This window comes from Schistocerca americana, chromosome 5, assembly GCF_021461395.2.
Source record: "Schistocerca americana isolate TAMUIC-IGC-003095 chromosome 5, iqSchAmer2.1, whole genome shotgun sequence".
Classification (NCBI taxonomy): Eukaryota; Metazoa; Arthropoda; class Insecta; order Orthoptera; family Acrididae; genus Schistocerca; species Schistocerca americana.
In genome coordinates this window covers 544,211,530-544,237,262 of record NC_060123.1, presented here as the reverse complement: position 1 = coordinate 544,237,262, position 25,733 = coordinate 544,211,530, and the positions used below count along the sequence as shown (strand labels likewise).

The 25,733-nt window shown below is 45.1% G+C and overlaps 1 protein-coding gene across 1 annotated transcript; it reads left to right on the top strand.

Moving 5' to 3' along the window:
* Positions 1–5,036: 5,036 nt before the first annotated feature.
* LOC124616694 (trypsin-like) lies at positions 5,037–21,025 on the top strand. Its single transcript, XM_047145032.1, has 2 exons — positions 5,037–5,420; positions 20,471–21,025. The coding sequence occupies exons 1-2, from the start codon at positions 5,037–5,039 to the stop codon at positions 20,864–20,866; spliced, it is 780 nt and encodes a 259-aa protein (XP_047000988.1). The 3' UTR covers positions 20,867–21,025.
* Positions 21,026–25,733: the final 4,708 nt, after the last annotated feature.

Genomic DNA, 25,733 nt, shown 5'->3' with positions numbered 1-25,733 from the left:
CAGGAGTTCGGGGAACCGGGTTGATACAAAACTTTTTTTGATGTTTGTGTATATGGGGGTCTATACGTAGACCGACATGATTCGGAAAATTGAGGCTGAATTTAGAAGTGATAATATTTCTGGTTTACTATTTTTACCATGAGTATTCTACATGTGCCATGCATGAAACAGGGGATCGTGTGGCACTAGTTGACAGGTTCTCATTTTGTAAAGCAGTCTGCGGTGAATTTATAACATACAGGGGAACTTTGATTGGTGGGGGGGGGTTGCAGTTGAACTAGACGAGTCACATTTTGGAAAGAGAAAGCATGAAAGGAGCCATGAGGTTGTTGGTCTTTGGATTTTGGAGTCATAATTTGTGGAGGGGATTGTGCCGATGTATTTAGGGTGGTGGGGATGAACTGATTTAGGTGGTGCGGCTTTCGTGCCTGGCGGGATTATTGTTACAGAGCATTAAGTAGAAGGGCGGGGGGGGAGGGCGGGTGAGGAGGTAGGCATAATACAACAATTCTAAGCATAATTTTGTTGTAAAGACCATCCAAACTTTTAAAAACAACACTAAATAATTGTTTTAAACAAATATGTCAAAGAAACTTTACAATGACCCATTAATGCTTAATCTTCACCAAGAAAAACCTTACAACCAGAAGTGAATATAACACATGCACTCTCCTGTCAAAATTACTGCAGTTCCTCATTCGTCTGTCCTTGCTAAACACAAACTGTTAAAAAAGAAAACACAACTATCAGAATTTGTCTCTGGACGGACACTAAAATAACCATCTAAATGCAGTACACACGAACAGCATTACAAGTTTCCGAACTCCACCTCCTGCAGAGTTCTCTAAGCCACATAGGACACGCCCGGTATTCATACCCCCGGGCGACGACCGTTCCAATCATCACAGCTCACTATAACTCAAAAGGTTTCTGATTGGTACTATCCTCGGTGTCACCGATACCGACCAAAGGCGTCTTCTCTCCGGAATACATGGAGTAGCCGGTGGCGCAGTCTGGGGCTCCGCTCCTCCGTCTCGCTCTCTGGTTGCAACCCTTCTTCACGTAGCTGGCTCCAGCCGTCCCTCGTGGCACTGAGCAGAGGGCAACACTTGAGTTGCCCTTGTCGCGCCACGCTGTACTACCGGCGCGGGAAGGTTGCGCTTGGCCTTCAAAGGCGTCCAACATGTGGCGATGATACCGTCGGCTCTATTTTTTATTAGTTTTTTAAGATATTATGGTTTCTGCATACCTAATTATAGTTTGACTGCCTAATATTATTATTTACTGTTACTTCCTTGTTTTGTTCTTCTTGTCATCCTCGATCTTCCACTCCTTTGGAAATTCACATGTGGTAAGTTTCTTTTCATGTAGCCAATTTTATGTTTTCCATTTCGATGTTTTTGCTGTACTTCTGTGAATTTCACTTTCATTCCTGAGGTACAAATTTTATCGATTGTCGTTTCCATCTATTGTAGCTTGTGTGAGTTACGTGCAATAAGGTTATCGGTTCCAACGCTCGGTTAATTTTGAGTTTTATTTTTTTGAGTGTGTAATGTTGATAAGGATTTTCGGCTTTGAAAATTTTGTCTTTATTACTTTGGATACTTTAGACAATAATGTTCTTTCAAACAGATTAGTGGATTTGTCCTACATGGGACAATTTATGCAAGTTCTGCGTTTTTACAACGTTTGTTTGCAGTGGTTTCTTTCAGGATTTCCGTTGCTTCTTTCCTCTCTTAACTTCCGTGACAAATTATTTATTTATTGCAGTAGTACAGAAAGTAACACCGAAATAAAAATCCTACAATATAACATTGTACATAATTACTTCAATAACGTTGAAAAATAATGATTTGTGGAATCGGCAACTACAGTTGACCTATATTGATGTATCATTTACCACGGAGCGGGTGGAACTGGTAACTGAATTTAAATATACAGGTCAACTGGAGTTACCGTTCCCAAACAGTCCATGGTTCGCTATGCACATCGTTTTTCCAAATGTCGATCAATTCAAGTTACCGATTCCCACCATTGTGTGACTGAATAGTTGAAATTGGTAACTAGAACTGACCTCCTACATAGGTCAATTCTAGTCACAGGCTCCAGCAATTCTATCGTTCTTTATTTAGGACGTTTTAGCAGCAGGATTGTGCACTGAAATGTGATGGGACTTCCGTAGTACTACTTGCTCTATGAACTAGCGCGAACAAGTCATAATAATTGGGATCGGTGACTAGAACTAACTACCTATATAGGTCAATACTAGTTCCAGCTATTCGATACTTTATTAACTGGATCGGTTTTTTCAGAGATGTGTCAAATGTAATAATATTTTTCCCCTTGTAATTGTATTATGAACTACTGCGAAACAGCTGCAAACTTTGGAATCGGTAATTAGGATGAACCTCCTATCTACGTCAACTCTAGGTACCGATTCCAATTGTTCGATGGTTAATTAAGTAGATCGTTTTTCCTTGACGAGTGTTAAATATACCATTTCTGCAACCGAAACTGCTCTCTGGACTTAAGCTTAAAAGCTTTTAATATTGGTATCGGTAACTAGAACTGACCTCATATGTATGTCAATTGTAGTTATCGATTCCTAAATTTGTTACTTCTTATGGATTTTCATTAGTTCTGTATCTGCCATTGTTTATTTTGCGTGTTGGTTGTTCATTCGTGTTTCTTATTATTCGCTTTGTTTTTGGTGTTCTTTTGTAATTTAGTTTCTCCCCTCCGAAAACCCTAATTTGCCAGCGCTTTTCCTGTTTGAATGAATAATTAATATTAAAATTACGGTAATTTTATAGCAGCATGATTTCACCGTGTGCTTTACTGTAAAACATTTAACAGTTCTCTGTGCAACCTCTATACGCATAAATTGTGATAATAATTCTAATCAGACATAATTTTTTATCCATTTTTGTTCTTATTTATTTTCCTATTTCCAACTCGTTTAGATGTAATTCGTGCGTAAATAATAAGCCCCTTAGATGTGAGTGTAATTTTATCGAATGCTACATTCGTTTGTTCACGACATAGAGTAAATATCTTTGGAGTGAGCATTGCGTTCTGCGCATGTTGTCAACATTTAACCAGGATTGTCACGTGTTTTCGGGACTTCGCTGTGCATGTGTGCTTTCTGCAGCGTTTGACGTTTATAATATCAAGAGTTTTTGTTGTGTTTCACCGTTTGTTGATAGTGTAATAGCAAGGGGAATTACTGTTGTTGCGACGGATGCAAAGAAAAATATGTGAAAGGAGGGATAGTAACTTTTCATGGGTACATACCATGTAGCTCTAATTATAGTAATCATATTAGTAAAAGACACTGTATGTGTTTAAAAATTTCGAGACGCCTTATAATTAAGGCTTGATTCTGTAGACCTATTTTTCTACGATTTTATGACTATAAAACAGATATTACGGCTCGTACAAAAGCTTACAAACAACCGCTTCCTCTCGTAAATTTGCTAGTGGAACAGGAAAGGGATACGTTAGTTGTTTCAGTAAACACTATCCTCCATACATTTATCAGTAACTTGTCGATTATGTACATAGATTACTCAGTCTACTATTTATTTAATAAACTGGGGGCAAGTACTTAAAACGCGTTAAATAAATACCTCAACGTGCCACCAGTACGAAAAATTTTGCTTTAGGTTGCAAAAACGACTATCACTGCAAAAATGTACGTCAGGCTCTGTAATACTATAAAGTGCCGTATCATAGCGAAAACTACCAAAAATCGAGTGCATATGAACTATGACACCTATTGCAAAGAAGCAGAATGTAATATCACTTCCCCTTAAAAGTTACGTAGCTGGTTTATTCTCGGTATCAAATGGATACTGTTAAAATGTCTGCCGGCCGCGGTGGTCTAGCGGTTCTAGGCGCGCAGTCCGAAACCGTGCGACTGCTGCGGTCGCAGGTTCGAATCCTGCCTCGGGCATGGATGTGTGTGATGTCTTTAGGTTAGTTAGGTTTAAGTAGTTCTATGTTCTAGGGGACTGATGACCACAGATGTTAAGTCCCATAGTGCTCAGAGCCATTGGCACCATTTGTTAAAATGCCTGCGCAACGACCCGTACGAAAAGAATCCGTCTGTACTAGGGATGTAGTGACATTCTAAATATACAGGTCGCTATACGGACAAACACACGATGTCCCGAGATCACGTGACCAGGCCGGCAATGTATGTTGACAACACAAAATCTGTTCTGCGCATGTGAATGCTCACTCCAGAGATATTTACTCTATGGTTCACGAGTATGATTCGTTCTTTTCATAGACTGCCTCTGGCCAGCATCCTTGCCTTCGGTATGAGGTCACTGGTCAAAGCCGACGAGTATTGTCAGACAATAGAATTTATCAAAAATTCTCAAAGCAAAGAGATCTCTCTAAGAAGTTGAAGGTTGTCAACCGCGCATTTTCACCGAATGGACAAAGCATATTACCAATCTCATACCAGTATTTCACAAATATCTTACTAACTTTGCTGTACAGTGCTCCCCGCTCTCACATTAGGAAGCTGCAGTGGGGCGAAGCGAGTAATAAATATCAGATGCGCACAAAATTTAAAAACTGTTCATTCAGAAGTTAATAACCGAGTAATGTCGGAATTATAGCCCGAAACTTCGTTCGGTATCGGGGGCTGATTTCTTGCTAGTCTGCTTTTTTCCCTTAAAATATGAAGCAGAGCTGGTAATAATTCCATGTCGCAATCACATACTCATTTCTCTCTCACGCTGCATCACCGAAATGTTTCAATACGAAAGTGGCTGGCCACTGTTTATACTTGTGAATATCACATTATGATCAAGCGCTTTCGAAACTTCTTATTGTCATCTAAGATAAGAACATACTTCCTGTATTACACAATTTCGACACCTTTCGCAGAGAGATAAAACGGCAGTATCGTCATGACAGCAGTCCTGTCCGATCTACTTGACTGACGAAGATAACAGTACGGCGAGAGCAAGTAGGCGTGTTATAAATGCGACCAGCTCATTCGCTGAGACGTGAGAGCCGCTATGGCAGGCATCCAGGTGCCCGTGCTGTGCCTGTTGCTGGCTGCGCAGCTGCAGCTGGTGACGCCACGTGCGGTGCGGCTGCGAACGCGAGCCCACGGCCGCATCATAGGCGGCTCCGAAGCCAGCATCGCCGACTACCCGTGGATGCTGGCCCTGAAGTATGCCGGATACCAGCAGTGCGGCGCCTCTATAATCGGAACCGAGTGGGCCCTGACTGCCGCCCACTGCGTCAGCTATTACAGAGCGCCGTACCAGTCGCTGTACAGCGTGCGCGCCGGGTCCTCCGACCGTAGCAGTGGGGGCGTCGTGCTGGACGTGGCCGAGGTCTACGTACACGAACAGCACGACAGCATTTCTGGCGACTACGACATCGCAGTCATGCGGGTGAGTGGTCAGTGGCAAAACGTGCGTTACAGTAGTTGGACAGAACTGGGTATAGCGGTAATATGGCCAACTTGCTTGCGGTCACCCACCAATCTGCTGCTCATACATCGACCGCTTCAACACATTTATCCATTTCTGTTTAAGAAACTATTCTGTTTCTCCCTTTGTTTGATTTTTATTTTGTGTATTGCGGCAGGGGAGTGTCATTGGACCGTTGCTATTCACAATGTACATAAATGACCTTCTGGATGACATCGGAAGGTCACTGAGGCTTTTTGCGGATGATGCTGTGGTATATCGAGAGGTTGTAAGAATGGAAAATTGTGCTGAAATGCAGGAGGATCTGCAGCGAATTGACGCATAGTGCAGGGAATGGCAAATGAATCTCAATGTAGACAAGTGTAATGTGCTGCGAATACATAGAAAGATAGATCCCTTATCATTTATCTACAAAATAGCAGGTCAGCAACTGGAAGCAGTTAATTCCAAAAATTATCTGGGAGTACGCATTAGGAGTGATTTAAAATGGAATGATCATATAAAGTTGATCGTTGGTAAAGCAGATGCCAGACTGAGATTCATTGGATGAATCCTAAGGAAATGAAATCCGAAAACTAAGGAAGTATGTTACAGTACGCTTGTTCGCCCACTGCTTGAATACTGCTCAGCAGTGTGGAATCCGTACCAGATAGGGTTGATAGAAGAGACAGAGAAGATCCAACGCAGAGCAGCGCGCTTCGTTACAGGATCATTTAGTAATCGCGAAAGCGTTACGGAGGTGATAGATAAACTCCAGTGGAAGACTCTGCAGGAGAGACGCTCAGTAGTTCGGTACGGGCTTTTGTTAACGTTTCGAGAACATACCTTCACCGAAGAATCAAGCAGTATATTGCTCCCTCCTAGGTATATCTCGCGAAGAGACCATGAGGATAAAATCAGAGAGATTAGAGCACACACAGCAGCATACCGAGAATCCTTATTTCCACGAACAATACGAGACTGGAATAGAAGGGAGAACCGATAGAGGTACTCAAGGTACCCTCCGCCACACACCGCCAAGTGGCTTGCGGAGTATGGATGTAGATGTAGATGAAGTGGTTCAAATGGCTCTGAGCACTATGGGACTTAACTTCTGAGGTCATCAGTCCCCTAGAACTTAGAACTACTTAAACCTAACTAACCTAAGGACATCACACACATCCATGCCCGAGGCAGGATTCGAACCTGCGACCGCAGCGGTCGTGCGGCTCCTCGGGCATGGACGTGTGTAATGTCATTAGGTTGGTTAGGTTTAAGTGGTTCTAAGTTCTAGGAGACTGATGATCTCAGATGTTAAGTCCCATAGTGCTCAGAGCCATTTTCTTTGTCAAGCTGCTCTTAGGACATGAGACACAGAACGTAATTGTTTGAATTTATTATAGTCATATCAGACCTAACCCATCAGAAATCTTACCAAAATTAATTACTTTCTTTGAAATTTTTCGTGAAATTCAGAGTACAGTCTTTGCTTATCTTTGCCAAAGTCTAGCTAAGAATTCATAATGAAATTAAATATTCTCCGCTGCGTCTGCTAATTTTACTGAAATAGAAATAGATTAATGTTATTTCCTGTTATTACTTTTCTTTCTCGAGCCCTGTAAGCGGGCTGCTGAACTATTTAATTTCTATGCTCGTTGCGTCGGCAGCTCCCGACAACAATCGTTCTGCTCCGCGTCAAAAAAATCTAAATTTGATAAAGTAGGTACAATGTCTGGGCAAGTTATCTACAAAATTAATAGCACACTTTGTCATATATGATTTTACTCTAAAACATAAGTTTCTTACGATACACACCTTTTTTTACAGAATCTTGCCCGTAATGGCGGCTAAACGATTCAACAGACAAAACACGACTACTCTAGGTATAGATACAGCGGTATGTGCATCTGCACTAGTCGGCAAGTCAAGAAGAACAGAGAAATCATTGCCCTTAATTAGGTTATATATGTAAAACCAATGTAATTTATCATTTCAGCTTCAGTGACCAATTAATTGTCTGCGTCAGTCTCCATCTCTGCCTGCCGCTACGATCAGTTTTACATTTTTGCATTATTTTTCACCAAAAAAATAAAGAAAGATTGCAAATAACATTATGGACAATATATCATGTTTCCATACATTCTTTATCCAGGAGACGTTATAAAATGTGCTCCACTGCTTCACGTAATGCATCAACTGAGCGTTTCTGAACTTCAACAACTACATGTGTCCAAAATGTCTTTAGTGGCGGTCACAAACGCCTACATTTCCTATTGGTTGTTGTTGTTGTTGTGGTCTTCAGTCCTGAGACTGGTCTGATGCAGCTCTCCATGCTATCCTATCCTGTGCAAGCTTCTTTATCTCCCAGTACCTACTGCAACCTACATCCTTCTGAATCTGCTTAGTGTATTCATCTCTTGGTCTCCCTCTACGATTTTTACCCTCCACGCTGCCCTCCAATACTAAATTGGTGATCCCTTGATGCCTCAGAACATGTTCTACCAACTGATCTCTTCATCTGGTCAAGTTCTGCCACAAACTTCTCTTCTCCCCAATCCTATTCAATACTTCCTCATTAGTTATGTGATCTACCCATCTAATCTTCAGCATTCTTCTGTAGCACCACATTTCGAAAGCTTCTATTCTCTTCTTGTCCAAACTATTCATCGTCAATGTTTCACTTCCATACATGGCTATACTCCATACAAATACTTTCAGAAATGACTTCCTGACACTTAAATCTATACTCGATGTTAACAAATTTCTCTTCTTCAGAAACGCTTTCCTTGCCATTGCCAGTCTCCATTTAATATCCTCTCTACTTCGACCATCATCAGTTGTTTTGCTCCCCAAATAGCAAAACTCCTTTACTACTTTAAGTGTCTCATTTCCTAATCTAATTCCCTCAGCATCATCCGACTTAATTTGACTACATTCCATTATCCTCGTTTTGCTTTTGTTGATGTTCATCTTATATGCTCCTTTCAAGATACTGTCCATGACATTCAACTGCTCTTCCAAGTCCTTTGCTGTCTCTGACAGAATTACAATGTCACCGGCGAACCCCAAAGTTTTTATTTCTTCTCCATGGATTTTAATACCTACTACGAATTTTTCTTTTGTTTCCGTTACTGCTTGCTCAACATACAGATTGAATAACATTAGTTCCTATTGATATCATAACTTAATACGGACTGAGGTGCATTCCATAGTTCCCTTACCGGCAGCCCATGTGATACCTGGGCTATTGTGAAGTACTTTTAAGCGGATCAGCTGAAATTCTCAGTAGCAGCGCCACAAAATGTTTAATGGTATTATATCGCAAAACAGAGGAACCAACACCACAATTCAGTAGAAGGTCCTCAATGTAAATTGCTTTTTCTGAAACCAACAATTTGTCGATAGAGATACCATGCTTACATGATAGCAAAATTATTTATGAAAGTAGATTGAAAGTATTTCTCCTAAAAGGGTACTACATTTACAGAGTCGTAAAATACACTCCTGGAAATTGAAATAAGAACACCGTGAATTCATTGTCCCAGGAAGGGGAAACTTTATTGACACATTCCTGGGGTCAGATACATCACATGATCACACTGACAGAACCACAGGCACATAGACACAGGCAACAGAGCATGCACAATGTCGGCACTAGTACAGTGTATATCCACCTTTAGCAGCAATGCAGGCTGCTATTCTCCCATGGAGACGATCGTAGAGATGCTGGATGTAGTCCTGTGGAACGGCTTGCCATGCCATTTCCACCTGGCGCCTCAGTTGGACCAGCGTTCGTGCTGGACGTGCAGACCGCGTGAGACGACGCTTCATCCAGTCCCAAACATGCTCAATGGGGGACAGATCCGGAGATCTTGCTGGCCAGGATAGTTGACTTACACTTTCTAGAGCACGTTGGGTGGCACGGGATACATGCGGACGTGCATTGTCCTGTTGGAACAGCAAGTTCCCTTGCCGGTCTAGGAATGGTAGAACGATGGGTTCGATGACGGTTTGGATGTACCGTGCACTATTCAGTATCCCCTCGACGATCACCAGTGGTGTACGGCCAGTGTAGGAGATCGCTCCCCACACCATGATGCCGGGTGTTGGCCCTGTGTGCCTCGGTCGTATGCAGTCCTGATTGTGGCGCTCACCTGCACGGCGCCAAACACGCATACGACCATCATTGGCACCTAGGCAGAAGCGACTCTCATCGCTGAAGATGACACGTCTCCATTCGTCCCTCCATTCACGCCTGTCGCGACACCACTGGAGGCAGGCTGCACGATGTTGGGGCGTGAGCGGAAGACGGCCTAACGGTGTGCGGGACCGTAGCCCAGCTTCATGGAGACGGTTGCGTATGGTCCTCGCCGATACCCCAGGAGCAACAGTGTCCCTAATTTGCTGGGAAGTGGCGGTGCGGTCCCCTACGGCACTGCGTATGATCCTACGGTCTTGGCGTGCATCCGTGCGTCGCTGCGGTCCGGTCCCAGGTCGACGGGCACGTGCACCTTCCGCCGACCACTGGCGACAACATCGATGTACTGTGGAGACCTCACGCCCCACGTGTTGAGCAATTCGGCGGTACGTCCACCCGGCCTCCCGCATGCCCACTATACGCCCTCGCTCAAAGTCCGTCAACTGCACATACGGTTCACGTCCACGCTGTCGCGGCATGCTGCCAGTGTTAAAGACTGCGATGGAGCTCCGTATGCCACGGCAAACTGGCTGACACTGACGGCGGCGGTGCACAAATGCTGCGCAGCTAGCGCCGTTCGACGGCCAACACCGCGGTTCGTGGTGTGTCCGCTGTGCCGTGCGTGTGATCATTGCTTGTACAGCCCTCTCGCAGTGTCCGGAGCAAGTATGGTGGGTCTGACACACCGGTGTCAATGCGTTCTTTATTCCATTTCCAGGAGTGTATTATATGCTGCGTATGCAGTACTATGATTACATTTTGTTAAAAAAGTGTTATTAAAGGTCAGCAGAACAGAAAACACAAACGCCTTACGAATAATGGGGAAGCAATTGATTGTATTTCCTTTGCAGATGTGTCACCCAATCTTGAATCATTTACAGTAATGTTGCTTGACTGATAACAACCCACACTTACGTATGTCGTCTACAGTGAAATTGATACACGTGATCATGTAGAGTTAAATTACAACCGTTAGGCCACCACACATTATTATGACACAAGAATGTAATTTTCTGACACTTGAATTTTCCTTTACGGTACGAATGTAAGTTTAACTTGATGTTAGTGAAGGAGAACATTAAACGATACCTTGAAACCTGACATGAAACTATGTAACACACTTAAGTATTATTTGTCTATAGGAGATTATTTGTATTGATGCTCCGCAACAATGAAATGTCCGTTGATAGTCAACAGTGTCTGATTGCAGTGATGTGCGGTCGGCAGCTTCCTAACTGAGACAACTGCTGCAAGATCTCTGGTGCTGCCGCTCCGATGTTCGACCGATTGCCAGTCCGTGAGGATGCACAATAAATAAAGCCACACAGGTTCTTAAGGAGAACCGTACTAGGCCAATACAGTTATTTTAATATCAAGAACGCTGATTTCAAGAAAATAACAACGGACGGGCATTCGAGCACCAACCCCAGGACGCTGTTCGCCCGCTTACTTTTTCCTTCACCAAGCTAAACCGTTTAGGAGTTAGACCCTCTCACAGATTCCATTGCAGTTTTGAGCTTACCAGACCAGACAATTGACAGGTCCCTGCCTCAACTGTCTCTTCACAGATATTAACTTTCCTAAGGAGCCGAAGCTTCCCAAATTGCAACGAAGTTACATACACACATGGAATTAAGATTACACAATAAATAACAATCTTGATTCTACGTAACGCATTACACTGTACCTGTATATACAAAATGATTACCATCCCAAATAAGCCAAGTTAACAGGGAACAGAGAAACAAAAAACAGAAAAAATAAAAAATAAAATACATACTGACTTCATTAATGTTTTACAGAACCCTAAACGACTGGTAGTAGCAGATATATTGTGCAATAACATAAGCCGAATAAGCCCGTTGCAATACGATTCTTAGTATCTGATACTGGATTTATATGTTATCACAACATACTTTCAGTTTAGTGCCAGAAATACATAGGAAATATTTCCAGGTATCTTTTTGAAGCTCTTTTGATGTGCCATCAGATCCTTCTTAGGCGTACTACTTTTCTTCACCATACATTCATTTCAGACAGCATCTTGTATTGCTTTACACTGACTTGCATATAAACTACCAAGGAACTCCTCTTTCTTACTACGACCTACTTGCAAGTAACTCTTCTTGAGTACAGGCTCACATAACTCAAAATGTGTTTTCTTTAATACCAACACCACCGACGGAAATGTAGATGTCACCTCCCAGCTCTTTTGTTTACCTATCGTCTTTCTTCGTTGTAGATTTGCCGTAAGTCTGTCGTCGATTCCTATCCACTAATACTCTTTACTTTTTCACAACCTCGAAAAGCTTTCTTCGTAATGTTAACACAACACTGACTGTCGACACTGCAAGAAAGCTGACTTCCAAATAACCACTCGCTACTTTAAACTGAATGAGAGGCGCTGCGGGCACACGCATCAAGAAAACACTGTCCTGACCTCTAGCATTGAGATAAACAAACAAAAACATGGTACACTATTCTACATAACACACTGATTAATTCAGGAACAATTTCCCGTAAACGGCACATATACCTACGGTCACTTCCTCAGGAAAATATCTCAGTTGTTCTTATCAATACAAATTTTTAGCTCATAAAGTGATATAAAATGTTTCCAGAATGAGATTTTCACTCTGGAGCGGAGTGTGCGCTGATATGAATCTTCCTGGCAGATTAAAACTGTGTGCTTGACCGAGACTCGAAATCGGGACCTTTGCCTTTCGCGGGCAAGTGCTCTACCATCTGAGCTACCGAAGCACGACGCACTCGCGGTCCTCACAGCTGTACTTCTGCCAGTATCTCGTCTTCTACCTTCCAAACTTTACTGAAGCTCTCCTGCTTCGAGTTCGAGTCTCGGTCGGGCACACAGTTTTAATCTGCCAGGAAGTTTGGTATAAAATGTGTTATTATGCTGATGTGTAATCACTGATGTTCCCCATCATATATTACGATGTTTGGAAACATATAATATTCATGAGAAGTTACTCCCACACAAATAACATCATATTTAATTTTCGTTACGATTCACATGTAGAAACAAATAGTTTCTACCATTTGCGTTTCGTATCGTTTACTGTAGTATACACTAAGGTGGCAAAGACCATAGGGAACCTCCTAATATTATGCCAGCCCCCCTTATTCCCAGCGTAGTGTAGCAACACGATGTGGCTTGGACTTGTCTTTGGAAGTCCACTGCAGAAATATTGAGCCATGCTGCCTCCGTAGCCGTGCGTGATAGCGAAAGAGTTGTTGGTGCAGGATTTTGTGCATCACATGATCTCTCGTTTATGTCCTATAAATGTTCGATGGGACATGTTGGTTGATCTGGGTGGCCAAATAATTAGCTCGAATTGGTTGATCGGTTGGTTGGTTGAATTGGAGGGAGGGGACGAAACGGCGAGGCCATTTGTCCCGTCAGGTGAAGGATGAGGAAAGGAGTCGGGTGTCCCTTTCAAAGGAACCATCCCGACATTTGCCTGAACCAATTTAGTGAAATCACAGACAACGTAAATCAGGATGGTCGCGCGGGGGTGTGAACCTTTGTCCTCCCGAATGAGAGGCCAGTGTGCTAACCGCTGCGTCACTTCGCTCAGTCGCTCGAATTATCCAGAATGATCTTCAGTTCAATCGCGAACAATTATGGCCCGGCGTGCCGAGGCGCAATGTCGTCCTTGAATATTCCACCGTTGTTCGGGAACATGAAGTCCATCAGTGACTGCAAATGGTCTCCGAGTATATGAACATAAACATTTCTAATCAATGATCGGTTCGATTGGACCACAGGACCCAGACCATTCTATGTGAACAAAGCCCACACCATTATGGAGCCACCACCAGCTTTAACAGTGCCTTGTTGACAATTAGGGTCCATGGCTTCATGGGATTTGAGCCAAAATCGAACCCTACCGTCGGCTCCGACCCACTGAAATCTAAATTGATTTTACCAAGCCACGGTCTTAGAGTCGTGAAGAGTCCTACCGATATGGTCACGAGCCCAGGACAGGTACGACCCACACTGATTTGTGCGGTTATTCCTAGCTGCTTGTCTACATCTACATTCTACATTGATACTCCGCAAGCCACCCAACGGTGTGTGGCGGAGGGCACTTTACGTGCCACTGTCATTACCTCCCTTTCCTGTTCCAGTCGCGTATGGTTCGCGGGAAGAACGACTGTCTGAAAGCCTCCGTGCGCGCTCTAATCTCTCTAATTTTACATTCGTGATCTCCTCGGGAAGTATAAGTAGGGGGAAGCAATATATTCGATACCTCATCCAGAAACGCACCCTCTCGAAACCTGGCGAGCAAGCTACACCGCGATGCAGAGCGCCTCTCTTGCAGAGTCTGCCACTTGAGTTTATTAAACATCTCCGTAACGCTATCACGGTTACCAAATAACCCTGTGACGAAACGCGCCGCTCTTCTTTGGATCTTCTCTATCTCCTCCGTCAACCCGACCTGGTACGGATCCCACACTGATGAGCAATACTCAAGTATAGGTCGAACGAGTGTTTTGTAAGCCACCTCCTTTGTTGATGGACTACATTTTCTAAGCACTCTCCCAATGAATCTCAACCTGGTACCTGCCTTACCAACAATTAGTTTTATATGATCATTCCACTTCAAATCGTTCCGTACGCATACTCCCAGATATTTTACAGAAGTAACTGCTACCAGTGTTTGTTCCGCTATCATATAATCATACAATAAAGGATCCTTCTTTCTATGTATTCGCAACACATTACATTTGTCTATGTTAAGGGTCAGTTGCCACTCCCTGCACCAAGTGCCTATCCGCTGCAGATCTTCCTGTATTTCGCTACAATTTTCTAATGCAGCAACTTCTCTGTATACTACAGCATCATCCGCGAAAAGCCGCATGGAACTTCCGACACTATCTACTAGGTCATTTATATATATTGTGAAAAGCAATGGTCCCATAACACTCCCCTGTGGCACGCCAGAGGTTACTTTAACGTCTGTAGACGTCTCTCCATTGATAACAACATGCTGTGTTCTGTTTGCTAAAAACTCTTCAATCCAGCCACACAGCTGGTCTGATATTCCGTAGGCTCTTACTTTGTTTATCAGGCGACAGTGCGGAACTGTATCGAACGCCTTCCGGAAGTCAAGAAAAATAGCATCTACTTGGGAGCCTGTATCTAATATTTTCTGGGTCTCATGAACAAATAAGGCGAGTTGGGTCTCACACGATCGCTGTTTCCGGAATCCATGTTGATTCCTACATAGTAGATTCTGGGTTTCCAGAAATGACATGATACGCGAGCAAAAAACATGTTCTAAAGTTCTACAAGAGATCGACGTAAGAGATATAGGTCTATAGTTTTGCGCATCTGCTCGACGACCCTTCTTGAAGACTGGGACTATCTGTGCTCTTTTCCAATCATTTGGAACCCTCCGTTCCTCTAGAGACTTGCGGTACACGGCTGTTAGAAGGGGGGCAAGTTCTTTCGCGTACTCTGTGTAGAATCGAATTGGTATCCCGTCAGGTCCAGTGGACTTTCCTCTGTTGAGTGATTCCAGTTGCTTTTCTATTCCTTGGACACTTATTTCGATGTCAGCCATTTTTTCGTTTGTGCGAGGATTTAGAGAAGGAACTGCAGTGCGGTCTTCCTCTGTGAAACAGCTTTGGAAAATGGTGTTTAGTACACTCCTGGAAATTGAAATAAGAACACCGTGAATTCATTGTCCCAGGAAGGGGAAACTTTATTGACACATTCCTGGGGTCAGATACATCACATGATCACACTGACAGAACCACAGGCACATAGACGCAGGCAACAGAGCATGCACAATGTCGGCACTAGTACAGTGTATATCCACCTTTCGCAGCAATGCAGGGTGCTATTCTCCCATGGAGACGATCGAGAGATGCTGGATGTAGTCCTGTGGAACGGCTTGCCATGCCATTTCCACCTGGCGCCTCAGTTGGACCAGCGTTCGTGCTGGACGTGCAGACCGCGTGAGACGACGCTTCATCCAGTCCCAAACATGCTCAATGGGGGACAGATCCGGAGATCTTGCTGGCCAGGGTAGTTGACTTACACCTTCTAGAGCACGTTGGGTGGCACGGGATACATGCGGACGTGCATTGTCCTGTTGGAACAGCAAGTTCCCTTGCCGTTCTAGGAATGGTAGAACGATGGGTTCGATGACGGTTTGGATGTACCGTGCACTATTCAGTGTCCCCTCGACGATCACCAGTGGTGTACGGCCAGTGTAGGAGATCGCTCCCCACACCATGATGCCGGGTGTTGGCCCTGTGTGCCTCGGTCGTATGCAGTCCTGATTGTGGCGCTCACCTGCACGGCGCCAAACACGCATACGACCATCATTGGCACCAAGGCAGAAGCGACTCTCATCGCTGAAGACGACACGTCTCTATTCGTCCCTCCATTCACGCCTGTCGCGACACCACTGGAGGCGGGCTGCACGATGTTGGGGCGTGAGCGGAAGACGGCCTAACGGTGTGCGGGACCGTAGCCCAGCTTCATGGAGACGGTTGCGAATGGTCCTCGCCGATACCCCAGGAGCAACAGTGTCCCTAATTTGCTGGGAAGTGGCGGTGCGGTCCCCTACGGCTCTACGTAGGATCCTACGGTCTTGGCGTGCATCCGTGCGTCGCTGCGGTCCGGTCTCAGGTCGACGGGCACGTGCACCTTCCGCCGACCACTGGCGACAACATCGATATACTGTGGAGACCTCACGCCCCACGTGTTGAGCAATTCGGCAGTACGTCCACCCGGCCTCCCGCATGCCCACTATACGCCCTCGCTCAAAGTCCGTCAACTGCACATACGGTTCCCGTCCACGCTGTCGCGGCATGCTACCAGTGTTAAAGACTGCGATGGAGCTCCGTATGCCACGGCAAACTGGCTGACACTGACGGCGGCGGTGCACAAACGCTGCGCAGCTAGCGCCATTCGACGGCCAACACCGTGGTTCCTGGTGTGTCCGCTGTGCCGTGCGTGTGATCATTGCTTGTACAGCCCTCTCGCAGTGTCCGGAGCAAGTATGGTGGGTCTGACACACCGGTGTCAATGTGTTCTTTTTTCCATTTCTAGGAGTGTATTTCAGCTTTACGTGTGTCATCCTCTGTTTCAATGCCATCATCATCCCGTAGTGTCTGGATATGCTGTTTCGAGCCACTTACTGATTTAACGTAAGACCAGAACTTCCTAGGATTTTCTGTCAAGTCGGTACATAGAATTTTACTTTCGAATTCAATGAACGCCCTCCTTACGCTAACTTTGACATCGTTTAGCTTCTGTTTGTCTGAGAGGTTTTGGCTGCGTTTAAACTTGGAGTGGAGCTCCCTTTGCTTTCGCAGTAGTTTCCTAACTTTGTTGTTGTACCACGGTGGGTTTTTCCCGTCCGTCACAGTTTTACTCGGCACGTACCTGTCTAAAACGCATTTTACGATTGCCTTGAACTTTTTCCATAAACACTCAACATTGTCAGTGTCGGAACAGAAATTTTCGTTTTGATCTGTTAGGTAGTCTGAAATCTGCCTTCTATTACTCTTGCTAAACAGATAAACCTTCCTCCCTTTTTTTATATTCCTATTAACTTCCATATTCAGGGATGCTGCAACGGCCTTATGATCACTGATTCCCTGTTCTGTACATACAGATTCGAAAAGTTCGGGTCTGTTTGTTATCAGTAGGTCCAATATGTTATCTCCACGAGTCGGTTCTCTGTTTAATTGCTCGAGGTAATTTTCGGATAGTGCACTCAGTATAATGTCACTCGATGCTCTGTCCCTACCACCCGTCCTAAACATCTGAGTGTCCCAGTCTATATCTGGTAAATTGAAATCTCCACCTAAGACTATAACATGCTGAGAAAATTTATGTGAAATGTATTCCAAATTTTCTCTCAGTTGTTCTGCCACTAATGCTGCTGAGTCGGGAGGTCGGTAAAAGGAGCCAACTATTAACCTAGTTCGGTTGTTTAGTGTAACCTCCACCCATAATAATTCACAGGAACTATCCACTTCTACTTCACTACAGGATAAACTACTACTAACAGCGATGAACACTCCACCACCGGTTACATGCAATCTATCCTTTCTAAACACCGTCTGTACCTTTGTAAAAATTTCGGCAGAATTTATCTCTGGCTTAAGCCAGCTTTCTGTACCTATAACGATTTCAGCTTCGGTGCTTTCTATCAGCGCTTGAAGTTCCGGTACTTTACCAACGCAGCTTCGACAGTTGACAATTACAATACCGATTGCTGCTTGGTCCCCGCATGTCCTGACTTTGCCCCGCACCCGTTGAGGCTGTTGCCCTTTCTGTACTTGAAAAAACCGCCCAGCCCACGCCACACAACCCCTGCTACCCGTGTAGCCGCTTGTTGCGTGTAGTGGACTCCTGACCTATCCAGCGGAACCCGAAACCCCACCACCCTATGGCGCAAGTCGAGGAATCTGCAGCCCACACGGTCGCAGAACCGTCTCAGCCTCTGATTCAGACCCTCCACTCGGCTCTGTACCAAAGGTCCGCAGTCAGTCCTGTCGACGATGCTGCAGATGGTGAGCTCTGCTTTCATCCCGCTAGCGAGACTGGCAGTCTTCACCAAATCAGATAGCCGCCGGAAGCCAGAGAGGATTTCCTCCGATCCATAGCGACACACATCATTGGTGCCGACATGAGCGACCACCTGCAGATGGGTGCACCCTGTACCCTTCATGGCATCCGGAAGGACCCTTTCCACATCTGGAATGACTCCCCCCGGTATGCACACGGAGTGCACATTGGTTTTCTTCCCCTCTCTTGCTGCCATTTCCCTAAGGGGCCCCATTACGCGCCTGACGTTGGAGCTCCCAACTACCAGTAAGCCCACCCTCTGCGACTGCCCGGATCTTGCAGACTGAGGGGCAACCTCTGGAACAGGACAAGCAGCCATGTCAGGCCGAAGATCAGTATCAGCCTGAGACAGAGCCTGAAACCGGTTCGTCAGACAAACTGGAGAGGCTTTCCGTTCAGCCCTCCGGAATGTCTTTCGCCCCCTGCCACACCTTGAAACGACCTCCCACTCTACCACAGGTGAGGGATCAGCCTCAATGCGGGCAGTATCCCGGGCAACCACAGTCGTAGTCCGATCAGGGGATGCGTGGGACGAGCTGGCCGTCCCCGACAAACCCCCATCCCGACCCCCACAGTTATGCCCATTGGCAACAGCCTCAAGCTGTGTGACCGAAGCCAACACTGCCTGAAGCTGGGAGCGAAGGGATGCCAACTCACCCTGCATCCGAACACAGCAGTTGCAGTCCCTATCCATGCTAATAACTGTTTTGCTAAGAACGTCTGAACTAATCTACAGAGAGCGCAAACAAATCGACAAAATTTAAACGGTTATTAAAATACAAGATTGCCTAGTAAATGCAGTAATGCTGCTACTTGCGCACTGCTGACACTGCTCGGCGGCGGAAGGAGACTAAGCGAAATTACACTATTCAGGTACTAAAACACGATGCTACACTCTCAAATACTATAATACGCCCGAAATTTATGAATTAAACAATGCAAGAACCAAAAACACGCAAAGAAATTAAGAATTAAACTATGTAACAAATGAGTGAGCTAGGAGTATACGACTTGCTGCTCAGCTGCTTATCCAACGGCGGCAGGGAGCACACTGACTGCGACCAACCGACACTGGCCGTTCAAAACAAAACAGTAGACAAACGACTACGCGAATTTACACTATTCAGGTACTAAAACGCGATGCTACAACTCTCAAATACTATAATACGCCCGAAATTTATGAATTAAACAATGCAAGAACCAAAAACACGCAAAGAAATTAAGAATTAAACTATGTAACAAATGAGTGAGCTAGGAGTATACGACTTGCTGCTCAGCTGCTTATCCAACTGCGGCAGGGAGCACACTGACTGCGATCAACCGACACTGGCCGTTCAAAACAAAACAGTAGACAAACGACTACGCGAATTTACACTATTCAGGTACTAAAACGCGATGCTACAACTCTCAAATACTATAATACGCTCGAAATTTATGAATTAAACAATGCAAGTACCAAAAACACGCAAAGAAATTAAGAATTAAACTATGTAACAAATGAGTGAGCTAGGAGTATACGACTTGCTGCTCAGCTGCTTATCCAACGGCGGCAGGGAGCACACTGACTGCGACCAACCGACACTGGCCGTTCAAAACAAAACAGTGGACAAACGACTACGCGAATTTACACTATTCAGGTACTAAAACGCGATGCTACAACTCTCAAATACTATAATACGCTCGAAATTTATGAATTAAACAATGCAAGTACCAAAAACACGCAAAGAAATTAAGAATTAAACTATGTAACAAATGAGTGAGCTAGGAGTATACGACTTGCTGCTCAGCTGCTTATCCAACGGCGGCAGGGAGCACACTGACTGCGACCAATGCTCTGCGCAAATGCTCTGTTCTCTGTCGTTAAGTGAAGGACTCTTAGCTATGTGAATCTTGGAGTTTGAAATCCCTAACGGTTTCCGAACTGGAATGTCTCTTGCGCCTAGTCCCACCTTCGATTTCGGGTTCACAGTCTGCTACCTCAAGCCGGAAACGAGAATCACCTGAATGCAGACGACAGCTTTACCCTTTTGTACCTTGTATACGAGGTTTTACCGCCATCTGTAGATGTGCATATCGCTATTCCATGTCTTTCTGCCACCTAAATGTTCATACAGTGTCATACAGCTATACTGTTTCACATTGTTGCAAGCTTTCTTTAAACCTAGAAATTTTACAAAAATATGGTTGTCTTCCCTCAGTCTATCGACTTTTATTTTTCAGGTGAATGGTTCATTTCCACTGGGCCCCAACGTGGCAATTGTGAACCTTCCAGAGGATGGATACGACCCGCCAGCCGGAGTCGCAGTCACAGTGACCGGCTGGGGACAAACTGCAACGGAGTACCAACCCAGCACCTTGAGAAAAGTGGACATCGTCGTCAGGGACCGGTCCGCATGTGACTTCCCGACCACGGGACGTGAAGTGACGCCACGCATGCTGTGCGCTGGAGAGTCGGGCGAGAGCGTGTGCTACGGGGACTCTGGTGGTCCTCTGGTGAGCGGCAGCACGCAGCTGGGTATCGCGTCGTGGATGAGTGGCTATTGCCTCCGTGGGGGCGCCGTCTACGCCAGCGTGGGAAATTTGCGCTCCTGGATTACTGGGGTCACTGGCTTCTGACAGCCATAGCGGACCAATCCAAACTACACTATGCGAAGCTGTACGTCCAGAGTTTTTCTCTGACCAACACAAGTGAAATGAAACAACGCTTCTCAATAAACCAAACCTTTGACAAATTTATTACACTGAGAAATAAACGATTAATAACCATTCTCGCTATACACTGGCGTTAATGAGTTACGTTTATTTGGGGAGCAGTTCATGAGTCTGTTTCGAATCTAATATATCTTGTTATTATTATTGTTATCACCATATGCATCAATTACAGCAATACACATTTAGCAGAACAAAGAAATATATATAAAAATGAACATGTGAAATTATGTACAGTACACCAGTTTTAAATGGCTCAGACTACATTCGGATGTTGATGGACTCGATCCAGCAGAGTGCCTCGTGGGATGCTTGATGGAGCTTCTCAATGCCACCAGTGAAGCGTCTGATCGGACATTCATTCACAATGTGGCTCATCGTTTGGGTGTCACCACAGTCACACACACTGTCACTTGAAAAGCCCCACTTGTGCATGTTGTATATGCACCTACCCTCTTCAGTCCGATATCTGTTTAACTGCACCCACACCTCCCTTGGTTGGTGGAAGGCTGGAACTGGAACTGATGGATTGTCTACAAGTTCGTGGTTTCTTGTTCTTGTAGCTTGCCACTCACGTTTCCACTCTGCGTCCTGGTCGAATCCTGTGGATAGCATTTCAACTCCCATTTCATATGCTGGTCTTTTAGATTTGAAGCGTTTCATGGGCAGTGAGAGTATATTGTCATGAAGAGGGATCGAGTTGTTTTCAGAAACTTGCTGACAGAGGTTGTAAAGAGCAGCCGGAGGTCTGGTGGACAGATGTTTGAAAGCACTGGTAGCCAGCAACTAGGTGTAGACCGGACTGTACCACTAATTGCTCTTATAGCTAAGTTCAGTTGGACATCTACTTTCACTCAGTAGGCGCTTCGGAGCCAAACTGGTGCACAGTATTCTGCTGCAGAGTATACCAGTGCTAGGGATGATCCTCGGAGGACTGATGTGGCTGCTCCCCATGTACTGCCTGCTAGCTTCCTCACAAGGTCCACTCGTGTTTGTATCTCCTTGACCAAGTTGGAAAGGTGTTTTTTCTATGTTAAAGTTCTGTCCAGAGCGACTCCAAGGTATTTTGGGCTTTCGTTTTATCTGACTGTGCCAAGAGGGCCGAACTGTGGACTGACCTTTGCTGATGAAAGGCGATTAGAGAGGTGGAACAGGCTTTGTACTTTACTAACATGAAAATTTCAAAAGACTAGGATTCTCATAACGTGCCCGTTATTTCACTTTCAAATTTTGTTACAATCACAGTGCAGTGTGGCCCAGATAGTGTCATGTATCGACACCACAACATGGGCATCATAGCAGTAAAATAGCTGGTTCCTGTAAGATGGAGATAGCAGTTGCATGGTACCTAGCGTACATAATCATGCACGCCTTCGGAGCCACAGCTCCAGCAGCTCTGTAGTTGGAGCGCCACCTGCTGCGGCAGTACAGGATGGCCGGCGGCTGCGACTCAGCTCATTCGCGCTCGGAGCCATTTCGCAACGTGATGCTATGCAGACGCTATGCTCCGTCTTCTCCGTTTGTACTTTCGTACAGACAGACTTCTCCTCGTGGACACTGTGACAGCTGGACTCTGTTTCTTGCTTATTCATTTGTACATTCGGAGAAACACAAGTTAATAAATCTTCTGTTTGCTATGCTACTAGTTCAATAATAATTTCTGACACTGTCCAGTTGACCTATGATAAAAGTTGCCACATCACTCTGTAGCTCAAATGGCTCAAATGGCTCTAAGCACTATGGGACTAAATATCTGAGGTCATCAGTCCCCTAGACTTAGAACTACTTATACCTAACTAACCTAAGGACATCACACACATATATGCCAGAGGCAGAATTCGAAACTGCGACCGTAGCAGCCGTGCGGTCCCGGACTGAAGCGCCACCGCGGCCGGCACTCTGTAGCCTACCTCTTCTTACTACTGTCTATGACGTCGTCCTCAACAAATCAGAGGGGTGCTGCTCTTATGGAGAGTGCCCTAGCAACAAGGAGTCGTATGGATCCTGGCACCAGAAACCGAGAGAGTCTCCAAAAAAGGGAACGTCTCTACAGTAAGTTGGGACTGGGACGTTTTGCAATATTTAATGACTATGTCAGCGAATTCGCGGCGCATTTTTAGCACGTCAGGGTGTAGCTGTTGTTACAAGTAGTGACAGGAAGGCTACAAAACTATTGACTATTGAAATCTGATTTCGCAGGACAGAGCGGATCAGGTTATGGTTGTGGGAAAGGGCCAAGATGAGTTACTGTTAGTTGCACAAATCACACAAACTTTATTTTCCTAAAAACACTTATCACACATGCCCTTAACAGGATTCAAAAACAAATTGGCTGAAAGCCCGAACACAAGTTATTAAAATTATTTTAAGGAATACACGCGGTTGAAGGCCTTACTTAAAAAAAGAATTTTACGTAAATACACGGCTGAAAGCCACACACTAGGCATAGAAGAACTGAGGCTTAAGGCCTGGATAACAACAATTTCCTATAGAGAAGAAAATTTGAAAGGTATTAAACAAGTGAATTTTCAAATTTTAACTTAAGATGGCTGAAGGCCTTATTTTAAAATTAATACAAACTAAATTATTAGGCAGCTGAAGGCCTCGCACAGTGCTTGGGACAAAAATCACAATCTAAAGACTATAGTACAATGGTGCTCGGAAGGATTCCAAGATTCGGCTTGAGGAGGTAACTCTAATGTAAGTTTAGGTGAGATAGGCAGCCAAGAATAAGATTATGTAATCAGATGGCAACCAGACCCAGGGACGGCTGAAGGACAGACCAACAACCTAATCAATTCCCTTCCGCCCGATCAACGGTACGACAGCAGAAAATATCAGCCGAGGAATGAGATACCAGCAACACTACGTCTCCAAAATTTGCGTCTAAATACAGCCAAGGCACAATTACCACTTAAAAATATAAACAAACACCAAAGGCTGTGAAACTACACGCCGTGCCGGACAGCGTCAACACGGCGAGGAAACCCACACTCGCTGCTCTGTCCCAACCGACCGACTGCCTACTCCAGGACGCAGACAGCATTCATAACTGCTCAGTAGAAATCACAGAAGCTACACACCATTCCACGTAAACACTTGCACCAAGAACTCCGACAATCCCAAAACCAATCACTGTGGAACAAGGAGAAACCACAAGTCGACACACATAGAGTTTCCATAAGCGGTCGGCGACCAAACACACGGGCGAGACATGGCTGTCCGGAGCTCGCGGGCCGGAGTGGCCGTGCGGTTCTGGGCGCTACAGTCTGGAACCGAGCGACCGCTGCGGTCGCAGGTTCGAATCCTGCCTCGGGCATGGATGTGTGTGATGTCCTTAGGTTAGTTAGGGTTAATTAGTTCTAAGTTCTAGGCGACTGACGACCTCAGCAGTTAAGTCACGTAGTGCTCAGAGCCATTTGAACCATTTTTTGTTGTTGTCCGGAGCTCATTGCAGCTCCACCCCAACTCCCTTGATGTCCGTTCGGAACTCGGAGACGCGGCGACCCAGGCACACTCCCTCGGACCCAACCATGCAGATGAAACACTTGGCCATTGGGCACCAGACATCTCTGCACAAGGAAGGAACCGATCCACGTCCGGCAAGATGACCTACTGACGAGGCCCAGAAACGGTCAAACCACTAAATACATATCGCCCGCTGAGACGACTGACCGAACAACCAACCAACGGTCGTTCCCGCTCGAATCTCCTTCCGTCGGACAGCGCATGTGTATCGCAAGCGGTCGGCGAGTACCGGCTGTCCGGACCTCACAGGCGCTGCGTCCCGACTGAAACCGCGAGACACGACGAGCCGGAAATACTAGCGGGCGCTTCAAAGATAATACGATAGTGCTCTTATCGATACGCGGTGCTGCTGCCACTCACGGGCAGGCTAGCCAGCAACTTAGTGACGCCAGTACATCGAATAAGAAACGAGGCGATAGTTCCGTAAAGACAAGCTGTCAAGCAATAAACGGCATGAACACGAGCCGTGCACCGCTCAAATATAAAACATTTCATCTAGGATGGAGTCTTCTGCGATAAATATAGCACGCTCCATCTTACGTACCCCAGTGCTTGATAGGTCAGAAGTGTTACGGGCTGAGCTCCAGGTAGGCTTCGTAACCAGTGAAGGGATATGTGAGCTAACCACTGACCAAATTCTGCAGTTGGGTGTTTTAACAGTGCTGCAATAGAATCTTGAGTTGTGGGTCGCTCCTCTTGTGTTGATACGTGTTAAGAATTTTTTGCACTACCTACTAGCTGAGTACGCCACCACCGGTCACAAAGCATTCAGCCAGAGTGATTACAAAAGGGGAATGTAACATAGTCATAATTAGACAATATCTGGAAAATATGATACTCAGAAGTGTATGTCTAATCCATCTAAGCTTTTCAAGACATTGTCTACGTCTGTTTATGTTCCGTTCTACGTTTTGTCATTGTTGCATTTGGTATATTAAAGTGTCTTCAAAGAGAAATGTGCATTTCTGAACCAACAGTTGTTATAATTATTGTTGCAGTTGATGATGGCTGAAACAACAATAACTCGTCAAGAATAAATACAATTTATATAGCTGTTGGTAAATAAAAATGCAATTCTATAAATGTCTCCCAGAAGTAGCCAGTTACACGAAAAATTTTCAATTGAATAATAGAGCTCCCACCTTAGTCGATAGCATCATTCCTGTGGCGTCATACATTCAAGCTGGCGCAGTCTCCACGACAGTCATTGGTTGAATCTATGGGTAAGCTACTACAGATTCACTTA

Bases quoted from the DNA above. Each gene is read 5' to 3' on its own strand.
- LOC124616694 (XM_047145032.1), top strand. From the start codon at position 5,037: ATGGCAGGCATCCAGGTGCCCGTGCTGTGCCTGTTGCTGGCTGCGCAG. The intron at 5,421-20,470 runs GTGAGTGGTCAG...TTTATTTTTCAG, and splicing joins ACGACATCGCAGTCATGCGG to GTGAATGGTTCATTTCCACT.